This window comes from Zea mays, chromosome 6 (genome assembly GCF_902167145.1).
Source record: "Zea mays cultivar B73 chromosome 6, Zm-B73-REFERENCE-NAM-5.0, whole genome shotgun sequence".
In the NCBI taxonomy this organism is placed as follows: Eukaryota; Viridiplantae; Streptophyta; class Magnoliopsida; order Poales; family Poaceae; genus Zea; species Zea mays.
Window position 1 is genome coordinate 69179869 of NC_050101.1, and position 27388 is coordinate 69207256.

At 41.3% G+C, this 27388-nt stretch overlaps 1 protein-coding gene across 1 annotated transcript; it reads left to right on the forward strand.

Annotated features, from left to right (window-relative positions):
- Positions 1 to 91: 91 nt before the first annotated feature.
- LOC103629391 (DNA-directed RNA polymerase III subunit 2) lies at positions 92 to 25799 on the forward strand. The gene is made up of 38 exons (XM_008650527.3): positions 92 to 531; positions 612 to 714; positions 1088 to 1209; positions 1280 to 1372; positions 3654 to 3720; positions 3803 to 3893; positions 3996 to 4048; positions 4217 to 4281; positions 4381 to 4486; positions 5656 to 5766; positions 5942 to 6001; positions 6114 to 6143; positions 6349 to 6399; positions 6483 to 6581; positions 10692 to 10751; positions 10819 to 10908; positions 11958 to 12059; positions 12141 to 12251; positions 12377 to 12493; positions 13216 to 13332; positions 13415 to 13495; positions 15203 to 15307; positions 15383 to 15463; positions 15540 to 15686; positions 15762 to 15806; positions 16447 to 16524; positions 16600 to 16739; positions 16870 to 16966; positions 17084 to 17202; positions 17335 to 17470; positions 17551 to 17681; positions 21802 to 21927; positions 22009 to 22064; positions 22470 to 22540; positions 24447 to 24531; positions 24626 to 24729; positions 24833 to 24961; positions 25378 to 25799. The coding sequence occupies exons 1-38, from the start codon at positions 500 to 502 to the stop codon at positions 25426 to 25428; spliced, it is 3462 nt and encodes a 1153-aa protein (XP_008648749.1). The 5' UTR covers positions 92 to 499; the 3' UTR covers positions 25429 to 25799.
- The last annotated feature ends 1589 nt before the right edge of the window (positions 25800 to 27388 follow it).

Genomic DNA, 27388 nt, shown 5'->3' on the forward strand with positions numbered 1-27388 from the left:
GACCTAAGTCCGGAGGAAAGCGTGAGGGCCGTGTTTGGCTCGTCAAGCAGCCCGGCCCATTAAATTGGGCCGTTTAAACCCTTTAAACCCTATATATGCCTTCGTTCCTCGATCGTCAGCCGCCGCCAGTTCCTTTGCCGGTTCGCGCACCACGCAACGCAAGTGCTCTTCCCTTCTTCTCTCTCGGTTCTCGCCTTCTCGGCCCTCCTCCTCTATTCTTCCCTCTCGTCCACGGCCACAGGCTAGCCGGCCTTGAGCGCCTGTGACGGCGCAGGTTCTGGGGTTGCAACACGCCCCTCCGCCCTTCCGGCGCATCTGCTGAATTCCACTCTCCTCTTGCCCGCCGGCGTCGCCTCTTTTCTTTGCTATCGTCGGCCTCGGACCCCAAAGACGACAACAGCAGGAGGGCAGCGCACCTGTGAAAGCGGCGCCTCTCTTGCCGTTAAATTTCCGCGTCGCCTGGCTTCTCTTCCGCACTCTGCTTTCAAGCCCCTCTGCCATGACCGTGCCCACCAAAGACGACAGCCAAAGGTAGCTCGCCTCCTCCACCACGAACCGCCCCGACATCTCCAAACCCTCACCTCTTCTTCCTTTTTTTTTGCTTCGTGCAGCGGCACGGTGGCCGACACAGTGCCATTACCGACATACCGTTCGTTAGCAGCGCCGGTGAGGAAGCCTGTCGACAAGTTCGCGCTCCTCCCGGCCTTCCTCAAGGTCAGCATGACGTTTTCATTCAGCAGAAGCTGCTGCCTGTTGATTTATTATCCAACAATTTTGTCACACTCACTTTTAATGCTCCCTGCATTCACGGGCCTATCCAGTAGTTTTCGTGTGTTAACCCGATTATTACCATGTGGTTTGTTACAGTCACACCTTAGTGCATGATTTATAAACTGTTAGCCGCAGATTAGCTCCTTGCTTGTTCTATACTTGCTTGGGTTATCTTGTATCTATTTCTAATTTACGACTCATTTTGTTCATTGGTCACTCCTATCAACTCATGCACTTGTTTTTATGCGCCAATGGATTTTCAATTTTAAGCTCTTGCCTTGATTTAGTTTTTTTCTTTGATGGATGTAAACAACAGGTTAGAGGGCTTGTGAAGGAGCACATCGACTCATTTAACTACTTTGTCAACAAAGGAATCAAGAAGATCGTTGAGGCAAACAACCGAATTGAAGCGCGCAACGATCCATCCATTTACCTTAGGTATGCTTGTCAATTTGTGTAATATGTATTCTAACTATTGTTAAATATCTATTTTGTTGTCACATTGCAGGTACCTTGGTGTGCATGTTGGCATGCCCTCGGTACATGTAGAGTATAACATTGAAAATATCACACCACATTTTTGCCGCCTTACTGACCGCACGTAAGCCTTTCATTTCCTCGTATATTTTTTAACGTAAATCCATTTCCTCATTTGCATCAGTTTGTAGTTTGTACTTGCAACTAAGAAAACAAGAGACGTTATGTTACACATCATTTGAGCTAGATGGAATAAGCAATAAGATTTATGTGGCATTATTATGGCTCTGGTATTGTTTTGTTTCCTAGCATAATTCAGGCTGTCCACATCATATTTCTTATTGTAGATGTTGATGATGTTAGATGTAAATATACTTATTTACATTTCCTTTATGTGTTTCTTTCCATGTGTGTATGCATGCACCTCTTGTCATAGTATACTAGCCTTAAGGGCATATTGAACAGTATGCGCTGTTTTGTAGTTGTATATTAACCTTAAGGCATATTGAACAGAGATGTGCTATTGTTAACAACTTAACATGGTACCAGAGCTTCATTGTTGCGCTAGATTCTTTTCCTCTTGTTTGTTGCCTCTAGTGAGCAGCCCGTTGTCCTAATTAGCCCTTTTTTCCTTCTATCTTTTCCTTTTCCTCCTTCGCTGATGATGTGGTGAGTTCTTTGGCCCTGTTTTGCAATGTTATTAAAACGACGTTAAAACATAGTTTAAAGACATAATGACATTGTCTGCATACAAAGAGATACGGTGTTGCACACGCTCCATTGCAGGAGGCTGCAGAAATCCCAACTGAATATATTTTGAACTGCGTGTTAGTTCAAAATAAGTTAGATTATATAACCTGGACAGATTATAATCCCAAATGAACAGGCCCAAAGGGTGCAGCTTCTCTAATAAACTCTTCCCTGGAAAGTTGCACAAATGGAGGAAAAATGTGGTTAGAAAAAGCAGGTTTGACCTACCTTATGTGTTTTAGTACTAATGGGGCAAGTGGTGAGAAGCGTGACCAAGCATTCTCTAGTCATAAGCACATTATAAACTATTAAGTTGTACCTAGCAGGCCCTTTGTTTCCCAGTGTCACCATCCCAAATCAGAGGACTGCCACTGTTGATTTTTGTAACCAATTTTGTCTACCACCAGCAAAAGTTTGCACCTGCTGGGCTGCTGGCTCAAACGAGAAAGCAGCGTGTCTGATACTGGCTCAAGTTGTGGAATTGAGTGCCTGCAAGGCTGCTGCTTCAACTTGCGACGCCTGCGCCTAGCCTAGATCTCGTGGCTATATTACTTTAGCGTGCAATGTGCCCTTTCATGGTTTCCCAATGCGTGTGTGATTAGCCCAGTCTTGGTCTCTGGTTAACTCTTGACTACGCTCTACGCTGATCTTGAAGTATTACATGGGCACAAGTGATGGCTACTCCACCATTTCCTTTGCATTTTTGCAAACTCTTACTATTATCAGGATAGGTGAAAACAACAATCAGGACGGGCAACACATACTGTGGTTATTCTCAGTAGGTGCACACACTAATCTGAAGCTGAGGGCGTCTCTGATCCTGTCCACAACCTGCCAGATGCTCACGTCAGGCAGGCAGCATGTGTACTGAATCTGGTCGTGCTGGATGAGGACACAGGAGAGACGGTGATTGCTGCAGGAAGAGCATGATGGCCGGCATGAATATGCACAGCTAGGGACTGTGGTCCGAGCACGGATGCAAGCGAACTTTGGACCAAGCGTGGATGGTATGGAAATAGGAATAATTATTTTGTTCCATGGAAAAAAGGGACAAAAGTTGCCAGTCAATATGTGGGTCAAGGCATGTTACTCATTCAACCGCTTGATTCATCTACCTCCTGTGATATGCTCTTGCCTCTCAGGTTTTGTAGTCAAAGTTCAAGATGTTTTAGACCTATGTATCAACTATCAACTTCTTGCTCTTGGAGTGGTCGCTTCTACACCCAAGTTCCAGGATGGTACAAGCACTACTACTTGGCTGCCACCAACGGACAAACCTTAGTCATGCCAGGGGGCATGTGGAGTGCCAGGATGGTTGTTGAAGATAGACTGATATGGGAAACTCTATCAATCTGACTTGATGGAATTGTTAAATGGGTAGAGAGGTAGGAAATTAATTTTTCATTATGCATGATAATAGTGCATAGTGGTGGGAGATGTTTCATGAAGCACCAAGGGAGGATTGCTCTTGGTTTGCAACCTGAAAGCTTGACATGCTGATCAATGGTGGCATTTGTAGATCTGTTGCACAACAATAGCTTGACTATTTTGGTGGTACAGTGGTGGTTTATATTCCCAGTGCATGCTTCTGCGTGTTCAAATTCTGTTTGTCCTATCAGTTGTCGTGCTTGCTCAAATTTTCTTTATTGTTTCAGTTACTCTGCTCCCATAAAAGTTCATATCGAATACACTGTCGGAAAGCAGCATGAAGTGAGAAGAAAGGTACCTATCCATCTGATTGAAAACTCTTTTGTTTTCTTGATCTGGTAACTAAGTTGGCCTTCTGTTTTCCTTTTTTCTTCAGAATAACTTTATCATTGGCTACATGCCTATTATGCTAAGAAGCCATGCCTGTATTCTGTATGAAAAGGATGAAGCTGAACTAGCAAAATATGGTATATTAAATTCTTTTCTCTAAAACATATTTTCATTACTAAAACTCTGTACCCTTTTGTCTTACTTTCTGTTTTAATGGTCTCATTAATATGTTATGCCAGGTGAGTGCCCTCTTGATCCTGGCGGCTACTTTGTTGTCAAAGGAACAGAGAAGGTAACACAAAACAGTGCTGTAATTTTCTTCTTTTCTTGCTGGATTGATGTGGTTCGCGTTTTGTGTGTTACAACTGATTGGAAACCATAGTTATGGCCATTAAATGCTCAATGCTCTTGTAGTTGTTCCTTGTGTGTATTAATGATCTTGTGACATGTTTATTTTCAGGTCATTCTAATTCAAGAACAGCTAGCAAAGAATCGTATTATTGTTGACACTGATAGCAAAGGAAGGTTTGTTTAAGTTATTTGATTACTTCAGAATATACTTTTTTTTGGCAACTGTAACATTAGACATTTATTGTTTTCCTTAACTGTCACACATCAAATTAGGGTGATCGCATCTGTTACCAGTAGCACGCATGCAATAAAAAGCAAGACGGTGATTTTTATGGATAAGGGGAAGATTTATTTACAGCTGAATCAGTTCAACAAGCCAGTATGGTTTATGTACTTCATTATCCTGTTAATGAGTTTTTCCACTTTATGTATCAATTCATTTTGGAATTCTTCATTGTGTTAATTCATTTTCAAATACTGGGTTGCTTGGTGACATTGTTCATTTGAAGCTTTATATATTTTTCCATTTTTTCTCAAACATGCAGTATATTAGGAACAGAAGATCAAATGGGAACACCACAAAATGAAACAAAAGCCATACTAACATGTTCCTATATGCACAAGCTCACTCGACTCTAAAAGAAAGGCTAGCTAAGTGCAGAGCTGCACGTAAATCACTAAATCTCAATTCTCAAATGCACAAAGCATCAGTTTGTGCAGGCCTTTTGGTTCCATTATTTTAAAACAATTGGGTTCATTTGATTCTCTCGAAGTGGAAGTAATAGTTATGGGATGGCTGTTTGATAGGGGAACCTGTTGACCTATGACGTATGACCAATGAAATTTTTTTTTGTTTTCTTAATTGCTTTACATTGGCAGAATAGGAACTAAACTGTCCTCCATGATTAAGCTATAAATCCTATCTTAGCAACTAGCCGAGGACCTCCATGATTATGCTAGAAACCCTATCTTAGCAACTAGCTGAGAGCCTTAAATTTCTAAAAGTCCGCTCTCCTAATGCTAATCATAATGTCATGCTTCAACGGTTCAACCTATTCCATTCCTACTTTAAATATATTTGACCCTCCTAAATCTGAGAGAAATCTAAGGGGTCATAGATCACAATGATATAATGTCATGCTTCAACGGTTCAACCTATTCCATTTCTACTTTAAATATATTTGACCCTCCTAAATCTGAGAGAAATTTAAGGGGTCATAGATCACAATGATATTACATGCTCTGCCTGAGTTGGACAATGGCATCAGTGTGTCACTGTTCAATGGCCACATGCCCAGTTGTTAGTCATGAATTTCGGTTTATTTTTACATTTTATAAATGCCTGTAATGCTTGAGCTGACCTCCTCAAATTTAAATGATTGGCCATCTCATTTCATATGGCAAGTTGACCTTAGTTGCCTCATCTATCTTTTGATTAACACTTGATGCCCTGGTAATAAATGTGTGTGAGATCTTTGGATCCTAATATAATATCGAGTGCCTAAGTTTGTGAGCTATCACTCTATTTCTGAGCTTTGAATTTTGCAGATTCCTATTATAGTGGTGATGAAAGCGATGGGAATGGAAAGTGATCAGGAGACTGTACAAATGGTTGGCAGGGACCCAAGATACGGAGATCTCTTATTTCCATCTATTCAGGTAAGTCTATTTTAAATAACCATGATAAAATGGGTATTACCTCAATAATTGTGAATTCGATCTTATAAACCTGTGCTAAGTGTTTAATATTTTTTCTTCGTTTACTTTTTTTTTCATTTTCTCTAGTTTATATCTTTTATATCTCTGGCTAATTAAATGTTCCATTATTGCTTAGGAATGTGCTTCAGAGAGAATATATACACGCCAGCGAGCCCTGCAGTACATGGATGAGAAGGTGAAACACCAAAATAAAAATCATTGACTTAATTTCATTGATCGGTTATGCTGTTTAGCCATTCATTTCGTTTTGAATTAACAAACTGGTTTACTGTATGCATTTTGTTCAGGTGACGTATCCTGGTGCCACAAATCAGAAGGTAATTGTCAACCATACCTCTTTTCTTGGCTCTTCCATTCTGAAATTGATTGCTAAGGATGATGTGCTGATGCTGAGAGCTCAGCTTCTTATTAATCAATAAAGTTACTGTTGCCTGTATACTTGTCTAAAAGTATGCATCCAAAATGCACATTTTATTGTCGTGAAATCATCTATATTTGTTTTTCTTGATTTCTCATTTTCAGGAAGGTCGGTCATACTCAATCCTCCGTGATGTGTTTATTGCCCATGTGCCGGTGAGATAAATGTTTTTTTTACTTATTGCAGCCAAAATTGAAATTAATGTCTTAGCTCATACACTTGCAAATCTCTATGTTAGGTTAAAAATGGGAACCTACGACCAAAGTGTATATACACTGCCTTAATGTTAAGGCGCATGATGGACGCAATCGTAAATTCTGACACCTTTGATGATAAGGCAAGTTCAAAGATAACCCGTATATCACTTCAATGATGGGCTCAAAATATTTTTCTGTCGATTAAAGCTATTTTTTCCTTTACCAACTCTTTCTGAAAAAATTCATGCAAAATCTTTTGTGTCCATATGGTAGAATTAGGATAGTTTATAATGCAAGTGGTATGTGATGGGTGGTTCTGGGTCACTGACTAGTTCGTTTGTGTTTTGGGTTGACCTAGTGACCCAAAAAATAGGAAAATTACATCCATACCAATCAATGACTTAGTATGGAGTTCTAAATTTGTATTGTACTCTGGCGCCAAGTGCTTAGTGACATGAGAGAAAGTATGTACTCCGAAGGAAGATGGCAGGCTCGACATTAGATGCTTAGACACACAAACACATGTCTAGATGAAACTGCTGCATCAGTTGACCACCCTATAGAATCATCATGGGTGGCATGGACAAAAGAGCAAGTTGACATTGCTGTAAATCCATCCACTCTCGGACCAACGGTACTTACTCCTAACAGCCCTCTAGGAGCATAAACCATCCCCACGGACCAACACGAGTCTTTTGTATGCATTTTGTCCTCACTCATGCGCACCTGAGAAAACTTCCCGGTCGGTTACCCATCTCAAAATTGCTTTAAGCCAAGCACGGGTTTTTTAAGGCAGACATTCTAAAAATAAGATGCACCTTGTTGATATGAGTATTCTATTAATTCTATTAAGCTTTATACCAGGATATTACACTATCCACTCGGTCCAAGTTATCACAATCCACTCCCTTAGAAGACCGACGTTCTTGTCGGTCAACCCCAAGCTACGAACCCCCCTCTTGGTCACGTCTGTGTCTAGTGTCGTCATATGCCATGCCACGTGACCACTCTAGGCCCACATGCGCCATGCGCCATGCGCTATATGTCAAACCCCTAGCCCACACGCGCTCGTGAAACTGTGAGGGTCGACTCTGATACTATTTGTAACACCCCGTCCACTATCAGATTGGCGGTAGCGGTACTTACTCCCGACAGCTCTCTAGGATCATAATCATCCTCATAGACCAACAAGAGACTTTTGTGCGCACATTTTCCTCACGCATTCGCACCCTAGAAAAATTTTCGGTCGGTCACCCATCCCAAAATCGCTCTAAGCCAAGCATAGTTAACCTAGTGGGTTTTTTAAGACAGGCTTCCGAAAAAGAAGATGCACCTTGTTTTTTTGACCGGAATAGAAGATGCACCTTGTTGATATGAGTACTCTATCAAATCATATTAAGTATTGGACCAGGATATCACAGAGTCCACCTGACCACAATTGTTGACCTGCATAGAGTGCTCACTAGAAACCATTTGGATTGGGATGCCTTACGGGATCTCTTCTTGGCCTACCGTCAGATCTCATATGTTCAGGTGTGCAATGGGCAAGACACCTCATTCTGGAAAGATCAGTGGATTAGTGACGAGCTGTTGTCCTCGCAACTGCCATCCCTACACAGCCACCTCCTGAGAGGAGTTTCAATTGAAGTTATGTCTTCCAGACTTGCAACACAATTGAAACCACACTTGAGCCGGCAGGTGACAATCGAACTGGAGTCCATGCTGTTAGGTGTGAACCAGAGTGACAACCCAGACGTGCCCTCATGCTTCTTTGAAGATGAAGACGATGCGACTAGCCAACTATCTCATCTACAAGGCCTCTGTCCGGAGTGAAAAATTCTTTACTTGGCTTCTGATTTAGAATCACAGTCACTGCAATATAAACCTGAGAAAGAAGAATGTCCTTGACATGAACACTTGTGACATTTGTGGGCTCGCCGGTGAGGACACAAACAACATTATCTTTATGTGTCCATTCGCTCGAGCCTTCTGGATGAGAATCGGAGTGAACCCAAACATGATCGCCGCGGTGCAAGAACTGTGGACCTCCACAGCTCCGCTAGGAGTACCCATGGAAACCCTCTCCACCACTCTTTTGCTGGGAACTGTGTGGGAACTGTGGAAACACGGTGACATGGTGTTCAGGTCCCAAGCACCAAATGTTGAGCACTTGCTTGCAGCCTGCAGAGAGATAGTGGAGCTATGAATGTGCTTCCTACCCATACAAAAAAACCTGTTTAGGCCTTGTTTGGGATAACTCCAGTTCCGGGAAAATTGGTAGAGTTGATGGAGCAGGTCATTAGGTTCTCCAGAAAATCGTGGAGCTGGAGCTGTGAGCATTTATGGCCTGTTTGGTTCGTGGCTAACTGCGCCACACTTTGCCTAAGGTTAGGCGTTTGAATTGAAGAACTAACCTTAGGCAGAAAAGTTAGGCAAAGTGTGACAAGTTAGGCAGTAAACCAAACAGGCCCTTAGAAGTCATTTATATAAGTCAATTTGTTTATTATTTAGATTAAAAATATTTTTAAAACTATTTAAATTGATATTATAAACTACAGCTCCACATTGGAGCTGGAACCTGGAGCGATCCCAAACACCATCTTAGTTTCATATTGGAGGCTCATGTTTCAAATATAATTTTTTTCTCGAAAACGCAGGAGAACTGCGTGTCATTATATTAAGAAGAAACAAAAGGTCCTAGAGGACCAGTACAACAAAGGGCCTCCTTACGGTGGTCACCAACATCCATACATGTAAACATCCATGTCGACTAACCAAAAACAACTACTACCAGCAGCATCCAGAACAACTAGATAAGAGCATGTAAATCAGGAATAGGACTGGTCAGCATGGATAACATCCTTGCTCCGGCCATTTCCCACATCTCTCTCTCCTGGTCGGCTGTTTTGAGAGCAACATCAATGTTAGGCCTATTCTTGTCAAAGACACATCCATTACGGTGCTTCCACAAAGTCCATGCCCCAAGGATCACAAAAGAATTCAGAACTTGTGCCTCTCCATGCACATGTGTACAGATCATTCTCCACCAATTCATGAAAGCTTCTCCACCAATCTGTGGGTCCTTACTTTGGATGTCCACTTGAGACAACAATTTAAACCAAAATTCCTGTGCAAAAACACACCCAATGAGCATACGATCTAGAGTTTCTTGCTTCTGATCACATAAAGGGCATCTATCAGGATGTTCCATTCCCCTTTTTCGTATCCTGTCAGCTGTCCAAACCCTTTCTTGGGCAACCGGCCACATAAAGAACTTAGTCTTTGCCTCTTCGGGGGTGCCCAAGATTTCCATATTCTATGAAAAGGCTCAAACCAAGTCGCTCCGATGAAGAGAGCATCATATACTGCCTTTGCTGAGTACATCCCATTAGCAGCTAAACGGAAGAAATGTGTCTTCTACTTAGTCCTTAACCGAAGCAACCAAGTCCCACAAACAAAGAAATTCAGAGATAATTCCAAAAGTAAGGCCTCCTTGTATGTCCGAGATCCAACTCTGATTAGTGAGAGCTTCCACCACTGTCCTCTTATTCACTCTTCTTTTTGGAACGATCTTGTATAATCGAGGGGCAAGGTCCAATATTCTGTGTCCCTGCAACCATCAATCAGACCAGAATAAGGTAGTGGCACCATTTCCTATTTCAGATTGCATAGCCACCGAGAAGAGATCCTTTACTTTCTTGGGTACATGGATATCAAAAGAAGCCCATGTCGTTGTGGCTCCGTTTTGCTGACACCTCTATGACTAAAGGCTACAATGCCTAACCTTTGGGGCCCCATGCCCTCCACCACTGGACACACCAGAATCTGTGGAAGTATATCAGGTAGGGGCTCTTCGTTCCTCCCATCAGCTTTCAAAAAAAGTTCTCCTGTTCTTTATGGTCTACAGTCCTGGTATAGATCTGTCTCACTGAGTCACAGGTTCAAAGCAGCCTCTCTGCATTGGGTGAAGGCTTGCCTCGGTTTATCTCTTCTCTAGACCCTACTCATGTGGGAGCCTCCAACACTGGGTCTACCTCCTTTTTTCTTTATGGTCTATTCTTTCTTGCAAAGAAGCAAAATGTGCCTTATGTTTGTTGACAATGAAATGAAATATATGTTGGATGTGAGTGGAGTGATGGGATGCTGATTTACTACAACATTTGTCCTTGCATATTACTTAGAAAAGAAGGGTGAAGTTTTTTACCACATGTTTATCATCTAGTTGAGATATTTTCTTGAACTTTTTCCAGGATTATGTTGGAAACAAGAGATTTGAGTTGTCTGGCCAACTAATATCCCTTCTTTTTGAGGTGTTTATTTTTCTCATAGTTTTATTATATGTTACATTATTTGTTCCTTATGGTGTTTCTTTTGAAGGACCTATTCAAAACAATGAATTCCCAAGCTGTTGAGCGCATGAATAAAAATAGTGACAAGACTCACTCTAGTCCTTTGGATTTTAGCCAGGTAATAGCATGCAAGTGCACATTTAGGTCTTGTTCGGTTATTGGTATTCCATGTGGATTAGAGTGTATTGGGCGGGATTGAGATGTATTTTGACTTGCTATGGATTTAATCCGACTCAATCCCATCCAATACACATGGATTAACACAAAAACGAACAAGCCCTTATGGATATTCATTTGTTCTTATTTTGTCTCCTGTTACTCTTGAAAGTTCTGAATACCTAATATTGCTGTAATAACCCAAAGTGACAGGGCACATTTCTAGTTGTTATATATCCAGTTTTATCATTTTAATGGCATAACCTTGTTATCTTTGGTTGTCAATTTGTATGAAAGATCTAAGGACCTTGCTGGGGTTTTAATATATTCGTATTAGTATATGCTTGTTTGGGTAACATATACTTCTTGGAAGATCTATTTGTTGACTTCAAAACCAGAGCTTAATCTGTTTTATTACTGGTTACTCTTCCAAACCGACACCATGTTTGACAAGTAGATATCAGAGCTTTTAAAACAATTTCTTGATTATTTCATGTTAAAACAGCTGACTGTTCGTTGCAGTGTGCACGATAGGTCGGTAGCATGTGTGGATAGTAGCAACTGACAATGACCCACTCTTCTAAAGTGTGGTTATTTGCACATTAATTTTGGTAGAGTTACTTTAGATACTAGGTGTTGCCAAATCATGGGATCCTATTCCTATCTAAATATTATGCAGGATCCTCGATAAAGATACGGGGATCCATACCTTTTTTTTGGATAGAGTAAGAATTAAGCCAACCCCTGTCCCGTCTTTCATGCTGCTGCCGTTCACCACCACTACGCTGGTAGCGATCTTGCCGCGTGTGCCATCCCCTCCTTTTCATAGTTAGAGATGGCTAGCCTAGGTGCAGCCACTCCTTTTTCTTTTCTTCTTTCTTTGAATCCCTCTCAAATATTATATTTATCATCAAATCCCCCCTCTTTCGAAACATATCTCATGATGCTGTCTCATTAACTATATTTGTTAAACCACTTTGGATGCTCAGAAATATGTTCCCTTTTTTGCAGTTGATAATGCAAGATTCCATTACCTTTGGTCTGGAAAGGGCTATTTCCACAGGAAATTGGGATATTAAACGTTTTAGGATGCATAGGAAAGGTGTATCTCAGGTACCAAGTTCTCCATACCTTTGATTTTTATTTATCCCCCCAGTTGTTTTTTAATATAACCTCTTATTCTTCTGATGAAAGGTTCTTTCGAGGCTATCCTACATGGCATCTTTAGGCTATATGACGCGGATAACACCCCAATTTGAGAAGACTCGTAAAACAAGTGGTCCACGTGCTTTGCAGCCTAGTCAGGTGAAGAGAAATTTTACAATGTTGCTACATCATATGGAGGAAAAAATATCATGTAAACCAAGAATGTTAAAACCCATATGTTCTTCCTATACTGTGTAATAATGTACTAATTTTATCTGTAACAGTGGGGTATGCTCTGCCCATGTGATACTCCTGAAGGAGAAGCTTGTGGATTGACAAAAAATTTAGCTTTGCTTTCTCATGTCACAACAGACCAAGAGGAAGGCCCACTGATATATCTGGTTTGTTATATTTTGGTTCATTTAATTGTACTTTTTGGTGTTGATGCTTTATGCCTATATGTGCATTAATGATCCGATAGGCCCTCAAGGCCACGGTTAGATAGCTAACTTCCTACAGCAGTTTCATACTCTAACAACTCTAGCATCGAAATCTTTAATATCCAAATTGCTATCAAGTGTGCTTTGTTGTTTACCATGTTGAACTAGTTTGCATACAGCAGTAGATCCTGCAATACGTTAAATACAGAAGTCTATCAACTAATATTTTCATCTTCAGGCTCTTCTAGGTATTGCACTAGATTTTGAAGTGCACTGTATTTTTTAAATGTTTTCAGCTACAAGCTTTCTCAATCTTTTTGGGTGTGCCCTTGAATTTATTTTGGAAGTGCTTAAAATGCATATAAGTACAATCAGTATAGAATATAGTAATAACTACACAAAAGCATCCTTTTAGACATCACCACAACAAAATTGTACCTGGATATAAAGTTCCTGTAACTAGCTGGACCTTACAGAGCAGTAAATCAACCACAAACTGATCGCTAGTTACATAAGGTACTTGTCTTTTTGCTTTAATACCTATAACTTGGTACGCTGATTCAAATTTTCTTCCTCTCTTTTCACTCGATTTCTCTACTTCTACTATAATCAGGTACATTAGTTTATCTATAATTCTTTATCTATTAACTATTATTCTTATTTGTGTTCATTCTTTACTGTAGTGTTATAGTCTAGGCGTGGAGGATTTATTGTCTCTCTCATCTGAAGAAATTCATACGCCGGGTTCATTTCTGGTCATGTTCAATGGATTAATACTGGGGAAACACAAAGATCCTCAGGTCTTATTCATTACAGATCATACATACGTGTTTATTTATTTTGACTTTCTTTCCATTATAAAGTTTTGTCTCATGCTTGCAGAGGCTTGTTATTGATTTGAGGAATTTACGTCGATCTAATGTAATTGGAGAGTTTGTAAGCATTTTTATTAATGAGAAACAGGTATGGCCTTTCTGTTTGTAACTGTTAGGTTATAACGAATCTGATCATCATGCAAAGAAGGAAAAAAAGCTGTGTGTCTATTAGCTGATATTACCCTAAAATGGAACCTGGAAATTAATTTCCAGTTGTTCTCCCTTTGTCCCCAAAACATAACTCTGGCTACAAATTTTTTTAAAATATAACAAGAATATACTAATATGAAATTACTTTTTTTTTGAGATTTTCAAGGCAGAGTTGTGTTTTGGGGACCCATTAGGGGCTCTCTTTCAGTAAGCTGATTCTCTCCTCTTTAGGATTAAAGCAAAAAGATTAGGGGCTAAACTAGCAATTGATATTCCTTTGAGCCAATTACCAGTCAAAAATAAGGTGGTATTCCCATTACCCCCATTTGTAACCATGTCAATTGACAAAAAGGCCCTAACTGAGGCATGAACTTGGATATGAAAAGTAGCCAACTGTTTGTTAGGTTGTGTTTTGGCAAGCCAAGCCATTACATCTGCAATGCCCATCCAAAGGATTTAAGATCATGAAATACCAAGTATTTAAGATCATGAAATATCAAGGTAAAGGATTTAAGATCATGCAATGCCCATCCAAACAATGTCCAACATTTGTCTACTTTCTTTCCTTCAAAGAAAAGTTCGACAATTTTTTCTATAGCGTTTACCTTGATGGCCCAAGGAGGGAGGTCTAGGGCGATATCTATATAGATCACTATTGAGGTCATAACAACTTAACCCAAACTAATCTCTGTATCAAGGAAGGTCTAGGGAGACACTTCTTGAATGTGTCTTTTCCACGTCAAACATGTGATTTATTTTACTTGTTGCATGTAAAGGCGACATGTTCAATAGATAAGTATTGTGGAAATGTGTATGTTGCATTGGATTTGTGGGCATACAAGAAGGGATCAAGTTCGGAACGACGATATACGTGATAGGCTAGGGAAATAAAGAAAAGCTTGTCCAACTTTAGTTGAAATGGTTTGGACATGTTCAACGGGGACCTTCAGAGGCACCAATGCGTAGTGCCATCCTAAGATATCATAGCAATGAGAAGAGAGATCGGGGAAGGCCAAAGTTGACATGGAAAGAGATAGTAAAAGGAGACTTGGTAAGATGAAATATACTCAAAGATTTAATCTTATATAGGAGTGCATCGGAAAACAACTATTCATATGACTGAACCCTAACTTAGGGTGCATTTGGTTGAGGAGCGGAGGAGAATGGAGCGACTCCATTTTTATTTTCTCATTTTCTGGATGTTTGGTTTCCAGTGAAAGAGGAGCGGAGTTGCTCCTAGAGTCTTCATATGGGAATATACCATAAATAGTTGGGATACCCTCGCTCCACCAAAACGACCGGACACGAGCGTTCTCCTCCCCTCCGCACTTATATGGCTCTCCAACCAAACAAAGAACGGAGCGGCTCCGCTCTATTGTACTCTTCAACCAAACAAAAAATGGGACGACTTCATTCTGCTTGCTAAACACAGAATGGAACGACTCCATTCTCAGAAATTGAAATGGAGCCGCTCTATTCCAGTTGACTCCCTAACCAAACACACCCTTACGTTTTTTATGGATTTCAACTCTAGCCTACACCAAGTTGCTTGAGACAAAGACTTTGTTGTTGTATCTGCAATGCTTTGCATGTTTTTCATCAACTAATATGTTGCAAGATACTAACCTTGTACCTGCTTTTATAGCATTGCGTTCACATTGCCTCTGATGGTGGCCGTGTTTGTCGCCCACTTATAATTGCTGATATGGGGATATCAAGGATCGATGAGACTCACATGGAAAAACTGAGGGTCAGCATTTTGAGCTCCATAATTTCTTGACTTGTTATCCTTTATTCTCTTTCTCATAAGTTGGTTTGCCATCAGCATGGAACTTGTGGTTTTGATGATTTCCTGCGTGATGGGTTGATTGAATATCTTGATGTTAATGAAGAAAACAATGCACTGGTACATCATGATTCTTTTGCTTTTTTTATGGTTTGTTATCCAAATTATGGTGGTGTATACTAATATTTTCAAATAGATTGCATTGTATGAGCACATGGATCAAGATGATGTTGAAAGAAGCAGCATCACACACATTGAAATAGAGCCATTGAGTATCTTAGGGGTTGTATCTGGACTTATTCCATATCCACACCATAACCAATCTCCACGTAATACTTACCAGGCAAGGATGTAGATTATCATTATATATCTCATTGTTTCTTGGTTTATTTTTCTATTGACATTTCTCTTATTTCAGTGTGCAATGGGTAAGCAAGCGATGGGAAATATTGCATATAATCAGGTAAGGAACCACATAATTTTTGTACCAGTTAATTGCTGCATTTTTTTAAAAAACTTGATTTAATTGCTACATTGGTTGCTTTTGCTGTAACTACTGCATGTATTCAGAATATTCAGAAACTTAAAATTAATTTTTATATTGTATGTAAGAACTTGTTTAATTTCACAAGGCAGCAGATCCGACAACAACACAACAAGTTCTTAGCAGTGGTAGAGGAGGGTAACATGTGGTGCTTGGCTGGTGCTTCAGCCCTGCAGGACCTCCTCTTGCGTCGGCTCCCGGTGGGGCTTAGTGTGGTCGTTCCAATGGGAGTCTGGTCGCTCTTATAGTGTGTGTGGCGCGGACTATCTAGTTATGGATGTTTGGCCTTATTGGCCTTGTAATAGGGGTTGGCAAGTCTTGTCTCCTACCTATTTTTTCTCCTTAATGAAATGACACGCAGCTCTCCTGTGTTTGTTCAAAAAAAAATGTAAGAACTTGTTTGGGATTAAAAGGCGTTGTTGTTGTTGTTGTTGTTGTTGTTGTTGTAATGACTTGTTTGATCTTCTGATGCTGTGATATCTGGTTCTATCTTGTTTCTCATGTTATTTACCTTTTGTGGCAAAAGTAATGTTTTATTTTCTTTTGCAATGCACTGCAGTTGTTCAGAGCAGATTCACTACTGTACTTACTAGTGTATGCACAACGGCCACTGCTAACGACGAAAACTATTGAGTTGGTTTGTCTCTGAAGTCTCACCCACAGTCATTCTTTGATTCAGTATGGTGGATATTTTACTGCAATTGGTTTTCAGGTGGGGTATGATAAACTTGGCGCTGGGCAGAACGCCACTGTTGCTGTCATGGGATATAGTGGTTATGATATTGAAGATGCAATTGTGATGAACAAGTCATCCCTTGATCGAGGATTTGGCCGTTGCATAGCATTGAAAAAGTAAAATTTTACTTCCAAACAGTGCCATTTAGTTTGTTTTGCTTGATTGAAGTGCTTGCTATCATGTCTCTAGTTCTGCTGGTCTCATATATATATATATATATATATGTGTGTTATTTTCCACTTACAGGTACACAGTTTTAAAGGATAACTATGGAGATGGTGTATCCGATATGATTGTTGAACCCCAAAGAGATAATGGTGTTTTGATTAAACAGAATATGAGAGTAAGGATATGGAGTCATCACTGCCCATATTTTTTGACTATTTTCTTATAGCTGTTTCATTTTTTCTCACCTAAGCATGTTCTAGTTGACACTAACAATATGATTACTTATTGAAAGGCGTTGGATGAAGATGGAATTGCCGGACCTGGTCAAATTATTCGCAATCATGATATCTATGTAAACAAGCGAACTCCCAAAAACACTTCAAAAGGTATTGGTAGGGCATTGAGAGAAAGGTAAGGATCCTTTCCCCTTGTTTACTTTTCTTTGTTTATGTGTCTACTGTCTACTCTTCAATTTTAGGGTTATTAAGTTTTGGTCTTGATGAATGCTATATATGATTCCCTTTCCTGTATTTTCCCATCTAGTGACTACAAGGACTCACCTGCCTTGTACAAAGGTGTTGATGGTGAGACTACTGTGGTAGATCGTGTAATGCTGTGCTCAGATACAAATGATAAGTTATCCATTAAGTGTATTATTCGTCACACTAGAAGGCCAGAGGTATGGTTTGCATGCTCCATGACCTTTATTTTTTTTGGCACGGATGGATATAAATATTCTCTTTCATGTTTGTATTTCAGGTTGGTGACAAATTCAGTAGCAGACATGGGCAGAAAGGTGTCTGTGGTACGATTGTTCAGCAAGAAGACTTCCCCTTCTCTGAGAGAGGAATCTGTCCTGATTTAATCATGAATCCACATGGTTTCCCAAGGTTTTATTTTGTTTGTTATTTTTTTTATTTTTGTTATATTCCTCAGTCCTCGCATATCTCGTTCTATCTGACGATGTTTCTTCTCACATGATCATTAATATGAATGTTATAGTTTTATTTGTAACCGTGTACCATCTGAGGTATTTAGCTTAGCTCTAAATTAATATATAATTTTGGTTCTCTAGTTCATTCTACCTGGCACGAAACTATGGGGGTATTAAAAGATGTTCCAAGTAGTGGATATGACATTATATAAAGAACCTCATGGGCCATATGGGTCTATATAGTATATCGACCTTAATAGACTTAACAGTCCCTTCAAACTCAAGGTAGAAGTGGAGCATCTTTTTTCTCTAATGCGCAGGAGAACTGCACATCTTTATAAATAAGAGGGAAAGAGAATAAACCCAGGGAGGGGGGGTACAAAGCATATGATGACCTGCTAAGAAAAAACAGAAGATACCAATCAAGGAGCTAGATGGCCAAGGAACCGGCCACATTCAAAGCCCTAGCTAGGTCTAAGGAACCTAGGCCCTTAGCACCAGCCATAACCCAACAAACTGTCGGCCATTCTGTGAAGGAGTATCATCAGTCGGCGTGAGATGATCCTGCCCAAAAGGGAGTAATAAACTGTGCCAGAACCGACGGCCGAAGATACAAGAGGTGAGAAGGTGCTGGATTGTTTCCTGCTCTTGATCGCATAGGGGGCAAACCACCGGGTGCGGAAAGCCTCTCTTCTCTAATCTGTCAGCAGTCCAGCATCTATTCTTCATAGCCAACCAAAGAAAGAATTTGCATTCAGAAGGAGCCTAGGTTTTCCAAAGCCTTTTCCATGGTTCAAAGGGAGCTGAACCAGCAAACAAGCTTTGATAACGAGATTTTGAAGAAAATATTCCTGAGCATTATGTCTCCATCTATGCTGATCCGGTCCTTTGGCAGCCACCTCTGGAGCAATGTCCCTAACTGCAGCCCCATGCATCCAATTATCAGTCCAGAACAGCGTGTTAGCCCCATTCCCAATAATAGATATCACAGATTTTGCAAAAAGATCTTTGACCTGCTGCTGCACGGGGATAGTTAGACCCTGCCATGGTCTATTTGGGTCAGTTTTTTCAATCCACAACCACTTTGCTTGTAGAGCCCAGCTCTTAAACTGCAGGTTAGGGATCCCAAGACCCCCGAGGGAGATAGGCTTTGTAACCGTTTCCCAAGAAACCAGACAACTACCTCGATTAGCTTCCTTCCTTCCTTTCCAAATAAATCCCCTTCTAATTTTATCAATTGCCTTTATCACCCACTTGGGAGTATTCATTGCAATGAGAAGGTAGATAGGAATTATTGAAAGAACAAACCGCACAAAAGCTGTCCCCAGCAAGGTGAAGAAGGTGTGTTTTCCAATTTGGTAGCCTCTCTGCAATCTCATCCACCCAAAGCATGAAATCACATCTTAGCTATTTATTTGAAATTGGAAGCCCCAAATAAGTGCAGGGAAAAGCAGCTGAAGAACAGTCCAGAATGCTGCAGCCTTGCTGAATGGAAGACACCTCACACCTTATAGGAATAGCAGTGCGGCGTACCTGGCTCTGGCGGCTGGCGGCTCCTGGGCGCGATGGCGTCTGGTCGTCTGGCGGCTGGGCGCGATGTCGTCTGGCGGCTGGGCACAGGTGGCTGGGCGCGATGGGGTTGAGCGGCTGGGCGCAGGCCCATTAAGGCCCACGAACAGTATGCGTAGAACGTCCCTAGAACGTATTAAACGTGCAGAACGTGCTTTCCGACGTTTAAACGCCGTTGAAACGTCCAGAACGGACGTTCTACGCAGTATCTGTAAAACGTTTGGACATTCTAGCTGCTAATCGCGTTTTAGCGTTTAAACGACGCTTAATCGTCGTTTAAACGACGTTTTAATAACCATGAATAGCACAACTTTTTTTGCATATTAGCAATGAGACCAGAAGCTGCACCAAAACAATCTAGACTGACTTCAACACAATTCAGATCTTCCACTAGCCTGACAAACAGCACCACATCATCGGCATATAAGGAAAGCCTGTTCTTTTGATGCCTGCCTCACCTAAATCTTGCAGCAAACCCCTGCTTTCAGCCAGATTAAAAAGACTACTAAGGACATCCATCACCAAAACAAAGAGCATAGGAGAAAGAGGGTCTCCTTGACGAAGACCCCTCCTGTGCATAATGACATTTCCAGGGGAGCCATTCAACAACACTTGAGTGGAAGAAGTAGCCAGTATATTGGAAACCAAGTTACGCCATTTAACACCGAAGCCAACCGAAGCCAAGGTGAAATAAGACCTCAAGAATGAAAGCCCAAGAAACTGAATCAAAGGCTTTAGAAATATCCAATTTAGGGAACACACTAGAGAGCCTCTTCCTGTGCAGAGACATAATAGATTGCTCCACCAACATATAATTATCATTGATCGACCTACCCCTCACAAACGCACTTTGGTTGGCTGCAACCAGACGATGTAAATGGGGAGCCAGGCGATTTGCAAGGATCTTGGTAATCACTTTGGCAAAACTGTGGATGAGGCTAATTGGCCTATAATCAGCAGCTGTTGTAGCATCCACCTTTTTAGGGATAAGAGTGAGATAAGCTGAATTTAGTTGTCCCAATTGCTGTGTATTTCCATGATGAAGTGTCAATAAGGCAGCCAACAGGTCTGATTTAATAATATGCCAACAGGTCTTTTAGAATCTACTTGTGAAACCATCAGGCCCAGGTGCTTTATCCGAAGGGAGGCTCAAAATATTGTCGCTAACCTCTTTTTCAGTGAAAGGAAGGTCCAGGGCAGATAGATCAAGGGTTGCCGCCTATGGCAACATGGCATATTAAGAGTGAACTGCCTCTAGGAATCCGAGCCCAACAGATTAAGATAATAAGTATCTAGCACTTCTTCCATTTGCACTTGACAGGTGACCAGCTTGTCACCATCAAACAGACTATGGATATAATTTTTCTTACTGTGGTAGCCAGGTGACCAGCCTGTTTTCCATGCACTCACATTCAAGGCTAAATCTTTGGATATATCTCATCCTTTGAAGTCTCATTTTACTGCTTCTTTCTATCAACTTCGGTCTTCCTCTCTTCGCATGGCTATTGTACCGTAGGATCCTACTGCACATTGGCGTCTCTGGAGGTCTCTGTTGGGCATATCCAAACGATCTCAACGAATGTTGGACAAGCTTTTCTTAATTGGTGCTAGCCATAGCCTATCATGTATATATCATCATTGTGGACTCGATACCTTCTTGTATGGCCACAAATCCAACATAACTATGCATTTTCGCAACACTTATCTGCTGAACATGTTGTCTATTTGTACGTCAACATTCTACACCATACAACATAGCAGGTCTAATCCCCGTCGTATAAAACTTGCCTTTTAGCTTCTGTGGTATCCTCTTGTCATATAGAACGCCAGATGCTTGACGCTACTTCATCCACCCTGTCTTGATTCTATGGCTCACATCTTTGTCAATATCCCCGTCTCTCTGTAGCATTGATCCTAAATACATCACAATATCTCATCATACTTCATGAGATCATTAACAATATATGTATGGCTCTAGAATTGTCACATTAAGAGTTAGGAAATGCCAAAATCAGCTAACTAACAAAGCAAAGCAATACAATCAATGAACTGGTAATGGTTGAAGTTCATGTTTGTTGGACTTCCATACAAGAGGTCAGGAGCCCAGAAAAAAATGCAATGATTTGTAACAAAACGATCTGTTGAGTAAGCATGAAGGTGAAGCAGACTGGCATGAGCATAGAACAAGCACTGATATGATCGTAGCACATGAAGCAATGCCCAAACTGGACTGAAGTAGGAGCACTGACAAATAGACCCAACATGTGGACTTCAAAAACAATATCAGGTCTGGTAACAGTATGATAAACGAGGCTGCCCACAATATGCCGCTATAGAGAGGGATCTTCAAGAGGTATATTTGCCCTAAAGAATCCATTGGTCAGGGAAATGCAGAATAATCAATGCTACAAGGCTTGATTATGTAGCTAATTGGTTTTGCTGGTATTATTATATTTTTGTGTTATGTGCTTATTTCAAGGCTGGCTTACTCTTATTTTTCTCGCTAGTCGTATGACAATAGGTAAAATGATTGAACTTCTTGGTGGAAAGGCTGGTGTTTCTTGTGGACGGTTTCACTATGGCAGTGCATTTGGTGAGCCAAGTGGTAATGCTGACAAGGTTGCAGACATAAGGTATACTTTGGTGTTTGGTCATCTTAGCACTGTAGGTTTGTTTATTAATATGAATTTTAACACCCTTTTCTTGCATACCAGCTCTACTCTAATCAAGCATGGTTTCAGCTATAATGGAAAAGATTTCTTGTACTCAGGTAATACTTAATATCAAATTACTTTATACTTGAACTTTAGTTATCATGTTAATCTATTGATTAGATTCGACAAAATTAGAAACTATTTAACTCAATAGTTCTCTAGGGGGCTTGTGTAATGGATTTGTCATTGATGCACCAAATTGCAATAAGCTAATGTAAGAATATATGATTAAATTTGGTCCTTGTAAAAATACATAGTATGGAAAAGCTACATTGGGAGAAGGGGACAATCTTCTGTAGTTCTAATGGCTTCAAGTGTATTACACTATTCTAGTCATGTAAATTTCTGGTTGTACATATCTTGTAAATTAGGGAAGCACGAATATGATATTCTTGGTTATTGACATGTGTTCTCGACTCATGTTCCTGCCATAATTTTCTACTCTTAATGTTTCTCCTCAGGCATTCTTGGTCAGCCTCTTGAGGCATACATCTTCATGGGACCAATCTACTATCAGAAACTAAAGCACATGGTAATGATGGTTCCATTCTTTTGTTCTTTTTAGCTTTGTTAGGCTTCGTTTTCTATTGCTTCTGGGTCCTTATTTTTCTGTTGGGCTCTCTCTATAACAAGGTTTTAAAGTCGTTCGACTAATCGTGATTAGTCGGCCTTATCGCTGGAGCAAGCTCGACCAGGGTCTTCGACTCGACTAGGGTGACTAGGAAGCGATTAGTCTCCTAGTCGCCGACTAATCGCGATTAGTCGTCCGACTAGTGTTATACTGACTAATTTTGTTCGTTTTGGACCAGTATCCGGTCTCTTTTCTATGGGCTGGCCCACCATCTCTAAAGGTCTAAATACACTGTTTTGCCCTACTTGGAGTCCTGGATATGCAGCACTGTAGCTGCCGCCACCTGTACGCGGCGTGCGCCCTGCTTAGTGCCACCGCCCTTGCTCCATTGCCCCCTACTCCAGCGCTGTCCTCCTCCTCTCCCTCCACCCTGCTGTGCCTCTGTTGCTCCATCGGGTGGCTTCCCCCCTCCATCGTGTGGTTGCTGCAGAGGCCCTCTGCTCGAGCCTCTAGTGTGCGGCACCTTTGCTGCAGCCTCCAGCGTGCGGCGGCCTTCTACAGCCGCGACCATTCTTTTGACTTTTACTGAAAACATGCTGCTATAGTTATATTCTCAATAGATCTACAATAGCACTATTTTAATGCTTCTCTGCCTTTATGCTAAAATGGTATTTGCAATGTAGTGTCTTGCTGTCCTGCATCTAATCTTATGACTTGCATTTGAATTTTGAACCTATGATGCTCTATAGCTATATATATTAATATATATAAATATATATGGTTCTGTTATAGGTGGACTATTATTAGACGACTAGGAGTCGATTAGGCTCGATTAATCGAGGAAACCAACGACTTATCGCGAATAGTCACCTTATCGGTGCTCAGGCGACTAGAGTCCACTTGTCGACTTTAAAACCTTGCTCTATAACATGGGGACATCACATCGCAAGGTTTATAAATGCATACGTTACATATAAATTTGTGGTCAGTTGTGTATCATGAACAAGCTTTTCTCTACCAACTGTTTGTAGAGGGCCAAAGTATGGAAGAATAATGTTTTTCCCTCGAATTGACTATATTCATCAATGCAGCAAAAATTTACCAGTCAAACCTCCAAAGAGTTTTTTTTTAACATGCTGGCCACATTGTTCATTAAGAAGAAATAGTATTGAATGAGTATTAAGTGTTCAATGAGCAACTTCAGTGTGATAGGTGATGACATATTGAGGACATATCCTGTGCAATCACTCATTTTGGTGCAAGCGTGCAATCAAACTATCCAGAGCATCCAGTCTAGATCCAACGGTTTCATATGGAAGTGGTTAAATGTAAAATAGACACTAGGTTTCAGGTGGAAGGGGTTAAATGTAAAATAACAGTTACCATTAGATCTAGATCGGATGCACCAGATCGCTTGATTGCATGTTTGCACCAGGATAAGTGATTGCATAGGATATTTTCCCTGACGCATATTGACATGTTAAGTAATCTGAATCCACATATAGCAAGATCTCAGTCCAAACTCTAGCAAAAGATCTAATCCACGATCTGGAAAACATTGTTATCAACTATCAAGGATAGATTCGACACGCCTCACGCTAATGTTCTTGTCCACCAACTAATTTGCTAAAAACAACACTATCCTTGTATCATCTCCAAGCACTCCCTAATGAAGTGGTAGCACATATCGATGTGTTTGCTATGCGAATGGAACACTAGTCCGCTCCAACAATGCCCGGCCAAGCAGCATGATGGCTGGCTATCTTTGCTACACCAGTGCCAGACTTTGGAAAGATTTGGATGTCTAAAAATGGATAGTTTCTTTTTGGTGTGCCATTCTAATTTTCTTAAAACATGGTTTGCCTAGGTTCTTGATAAGATGCATGCTCGAGCTAGTGGACCGCGGGTGTTACTGACGAGGCAACCAACTGAGGGGCGAAGCCGTGATGGAGGTTGGCAATATCTTCATGTGCTGTAGTAGCCATACGACTATGTTTACTAGTACTTGTTAGTTATCTTATTCTCATTCTATGATATTGTTTACAGGCTTGCGTCTTGGTGAGATGGAACGTGATTGTCTAATTGCATATGGCGCGAGCATGCTAATATTTGAACGTCTACTGTTATCAAGTGATCCTTATCAAGTCCAGGTGGGTACCAGAAGTAGTCTGTGACTTACGTGAATATTTCTCAGGTTTGCAGAAAATGTGGTACCAGAAGGTAGTTTGGTGACTTATGTGAATATTTTTTCAGGTTTGCAGAAAATGTGGCTTGTTAGGCTACTACAATCACAAACTGAAGACTTCATACTGTTCAATGTGCAAGAATGGGGAAAACATGGCCAAGATGAGGCTGCCATACGCTTGCAAGCTTCTATTCCAGGTAACTGCACTGCAAAAGAGTGAAATGTACTGTTGCTTCAATCATAGAACCTGATTTATTTAATTGTTTTTCTAAGACTCCTTTAACTGCTGCCACAAAATTTAGGAACAGTAGTATACGTCCTATGCCTCGGATCATTTGTGACTGAATTTTTATTGAAATTGCTAATTTCTCTTATACGGACTACTCTGTCTAGTTCCCAGAATGAAAATGTATGTTGTTTTAGCCTTCTCTGTAAATGATAGATCTCATTTCTTGGTAGGGGAAAAGTAAAGTCAATACTATGAGGAATTTCGTCTTAGCTAATAATCCTGGCAGTACATGTAGGGTATTTTAGTTACGTCACGCTTGACTGTTCGTAAAGCAAGTTACCATATGTTCACTTAGATTTCATTGTGTTTGATTTTCTGTTTCAGGAGTTGCATGCAATGAATGTAGTACCACGCTTGAAGTTAACCGAAGTATGACAGATGCTGGGACTGTACAATGAGAGAGATGCTGGATTCGAAATGTGTTTAGAGCTATATGATAAATTAAAGCCCTCTTTGATAGGGGCATAGGGCTTTTTTTTTTTTGTTAACTGGTTCGAGAGAAACCACGTTTAGGTGTGTGGTTTCAGCCGTCTAGCTAGTCTCTTCGCGGGCTTCTCTTCTCCCGCGGAGGTATACAAGCTATCGCCGGGCAATTGTTGTATATATAGTTTTTTCCCGATGTCATATATGAAGGAATCTGGACCTCTTTGTTTAGATGATCGCTGAACGCCCTGCAGGGCTAGATTACGATCTTTGAATGCTGAATCATTGGCATGTGCCATTATTATTCTAGAGTCACTCGATAACCCACCCTCTATCCAGATAATTGCACTGACGCCCCCTTTGATAATTACATTCTAATGATAGTAATTTGTGCAAAGATCAATTAAGCTATTATAGTTTTATAAGTAATATATTAGTAATATTTGGGAGACATTTATGTGCTACAAATTTACTACATAGGATTGAATTAAATAGTCTTAAGTTACATAATAGAAACATATTTCACTGATATCCTGATGAATCTAGGATAAGTTTATATATAAACTTTAGAAAAGTGGTGGAGTGTCAAATTTCAAGCAAAAAAAAGACTATTAAGTAAATTTTACTTCCTTCGAAATGAATAGTCAAAAGGGTACGGCTCCAATGGTGCTTTGCTTCACTCGAAACAGGGAGAGAAATTAACCCCCCCCTCTTTTGTTAACAAGTGTTTTTAACTGTAAAATTAACACTTTTAAGTTTATGATACTACAAATAGTATATGATTTTATATACATTTTTAAAAAAACTTTAGAAATTGATGTAGAAAAGTTAAATAGCTCAGTTAAGAGTAAATGAGAAGCTGAATAGGAGAATGGTTGTATAGGAAAATAGAAGTGTCGGCGTTTCGACCCCGGGGGGTCCCTGTACCGATGAGTAAATTGTCGCTGCGTGTCCCAGCCCAGATGGGACGGCGCGATATGGAACACAAGGGGAAAAAGGGAACCGCGACTCGTGTTATCCTGCGTCCAGGGTGGATGCACTTGCAGTAGGGGGTTACAAGCGTCCGCGAGGGAGAGAGATAGCCTGTTCGTCAGCCCGTCCTCCCGCGTGGCCACCTCCTCGTACGAGGGTCCTGGACCTTCCTTTTATAGATGTAAGGAGAGGGTCCAGGTGTATAATGGGGGATGTAGCAATGTGCTAACGTGTCCGACAGAGAGGAGCCAGAGCCCTACATACATGCCGACGTGGCTGTCGGAGAGGTGTTAGTGCCCTGTGCATGTGATATCGTGGCCGTCGGAGGAGCGCTTGAGCCCTGTAGAAGCACAGCTGTCGGGGCTGTCGGGTCCTTGCTGACGTCTCCTTGCTTCCGTAGGGGGCTGAGAACCGCCGTCGTCATGGGAGCACGCGGGGTGCCATCATTACTTGTTTACCGGGGCGAGCCAGATGGGACGCCGGTCTTGTTCCCCGTAGCCTGAGCTAGCTAGGGGTAGGGTAATGATGTACCCCCCTGTGACGTGGTCGGTCCGAGCCTAAGGTCGGGCGAGGTGGTGACTCCTCTGAGGTCGAGGTTGAGTCCGAGCCCTGGGGTCGGGCGAGGCGGAGACCGTCTTCCGAGGCCGAGGTTGAGTCCGAGCCCTGGGGTCGGGCGAGGCGGAGACCGTCTTCCGAGGTCGAGGTTGAGTCCGAGCCCTGGGGTCGGGCGAGGCAGAGACCGTCTTCCGAGGCCGAGGTTGAGTCCGAGCCCTGGGGTCGGGCGAGGCAGAGCTTCCTATGGTGCCTGAGGCTGGACTCGGCTGCTGTCAGCCTCACCCTGGCGGGTGGCATAGCAGTCGGAGCAGGGCAGGTGGCGCTGTTTTCCTGTCAGGTCAGCCAGTGGAGGGGCGAAGTGACTGCGGTCACTTCGGCCCTGCCG

Excerpts from the sequence above, each read along its gene's own strand:
- LOC103629391 (XM_008650527.3), top strand. The coding sequence starts at position 500 with ATGACCGTGCCCACCAAAGACGACAGCCAAAG. Across the intron at positions 6,400-6,482 it reads TGTTTATTGCCCATGTGCCG|GTTAAAAATGGGAACCTACG; the intron begins GTGAGATAAATG and ends TCTCTATGTTAG. Across the intron at positions 21,928-22,008 it reads GACAAGGTTGCAGACATAAG|CTCTACTCTAATCAAGCATG; the intron begins GTATACTTTGGT and ends CTTGCATACCAG.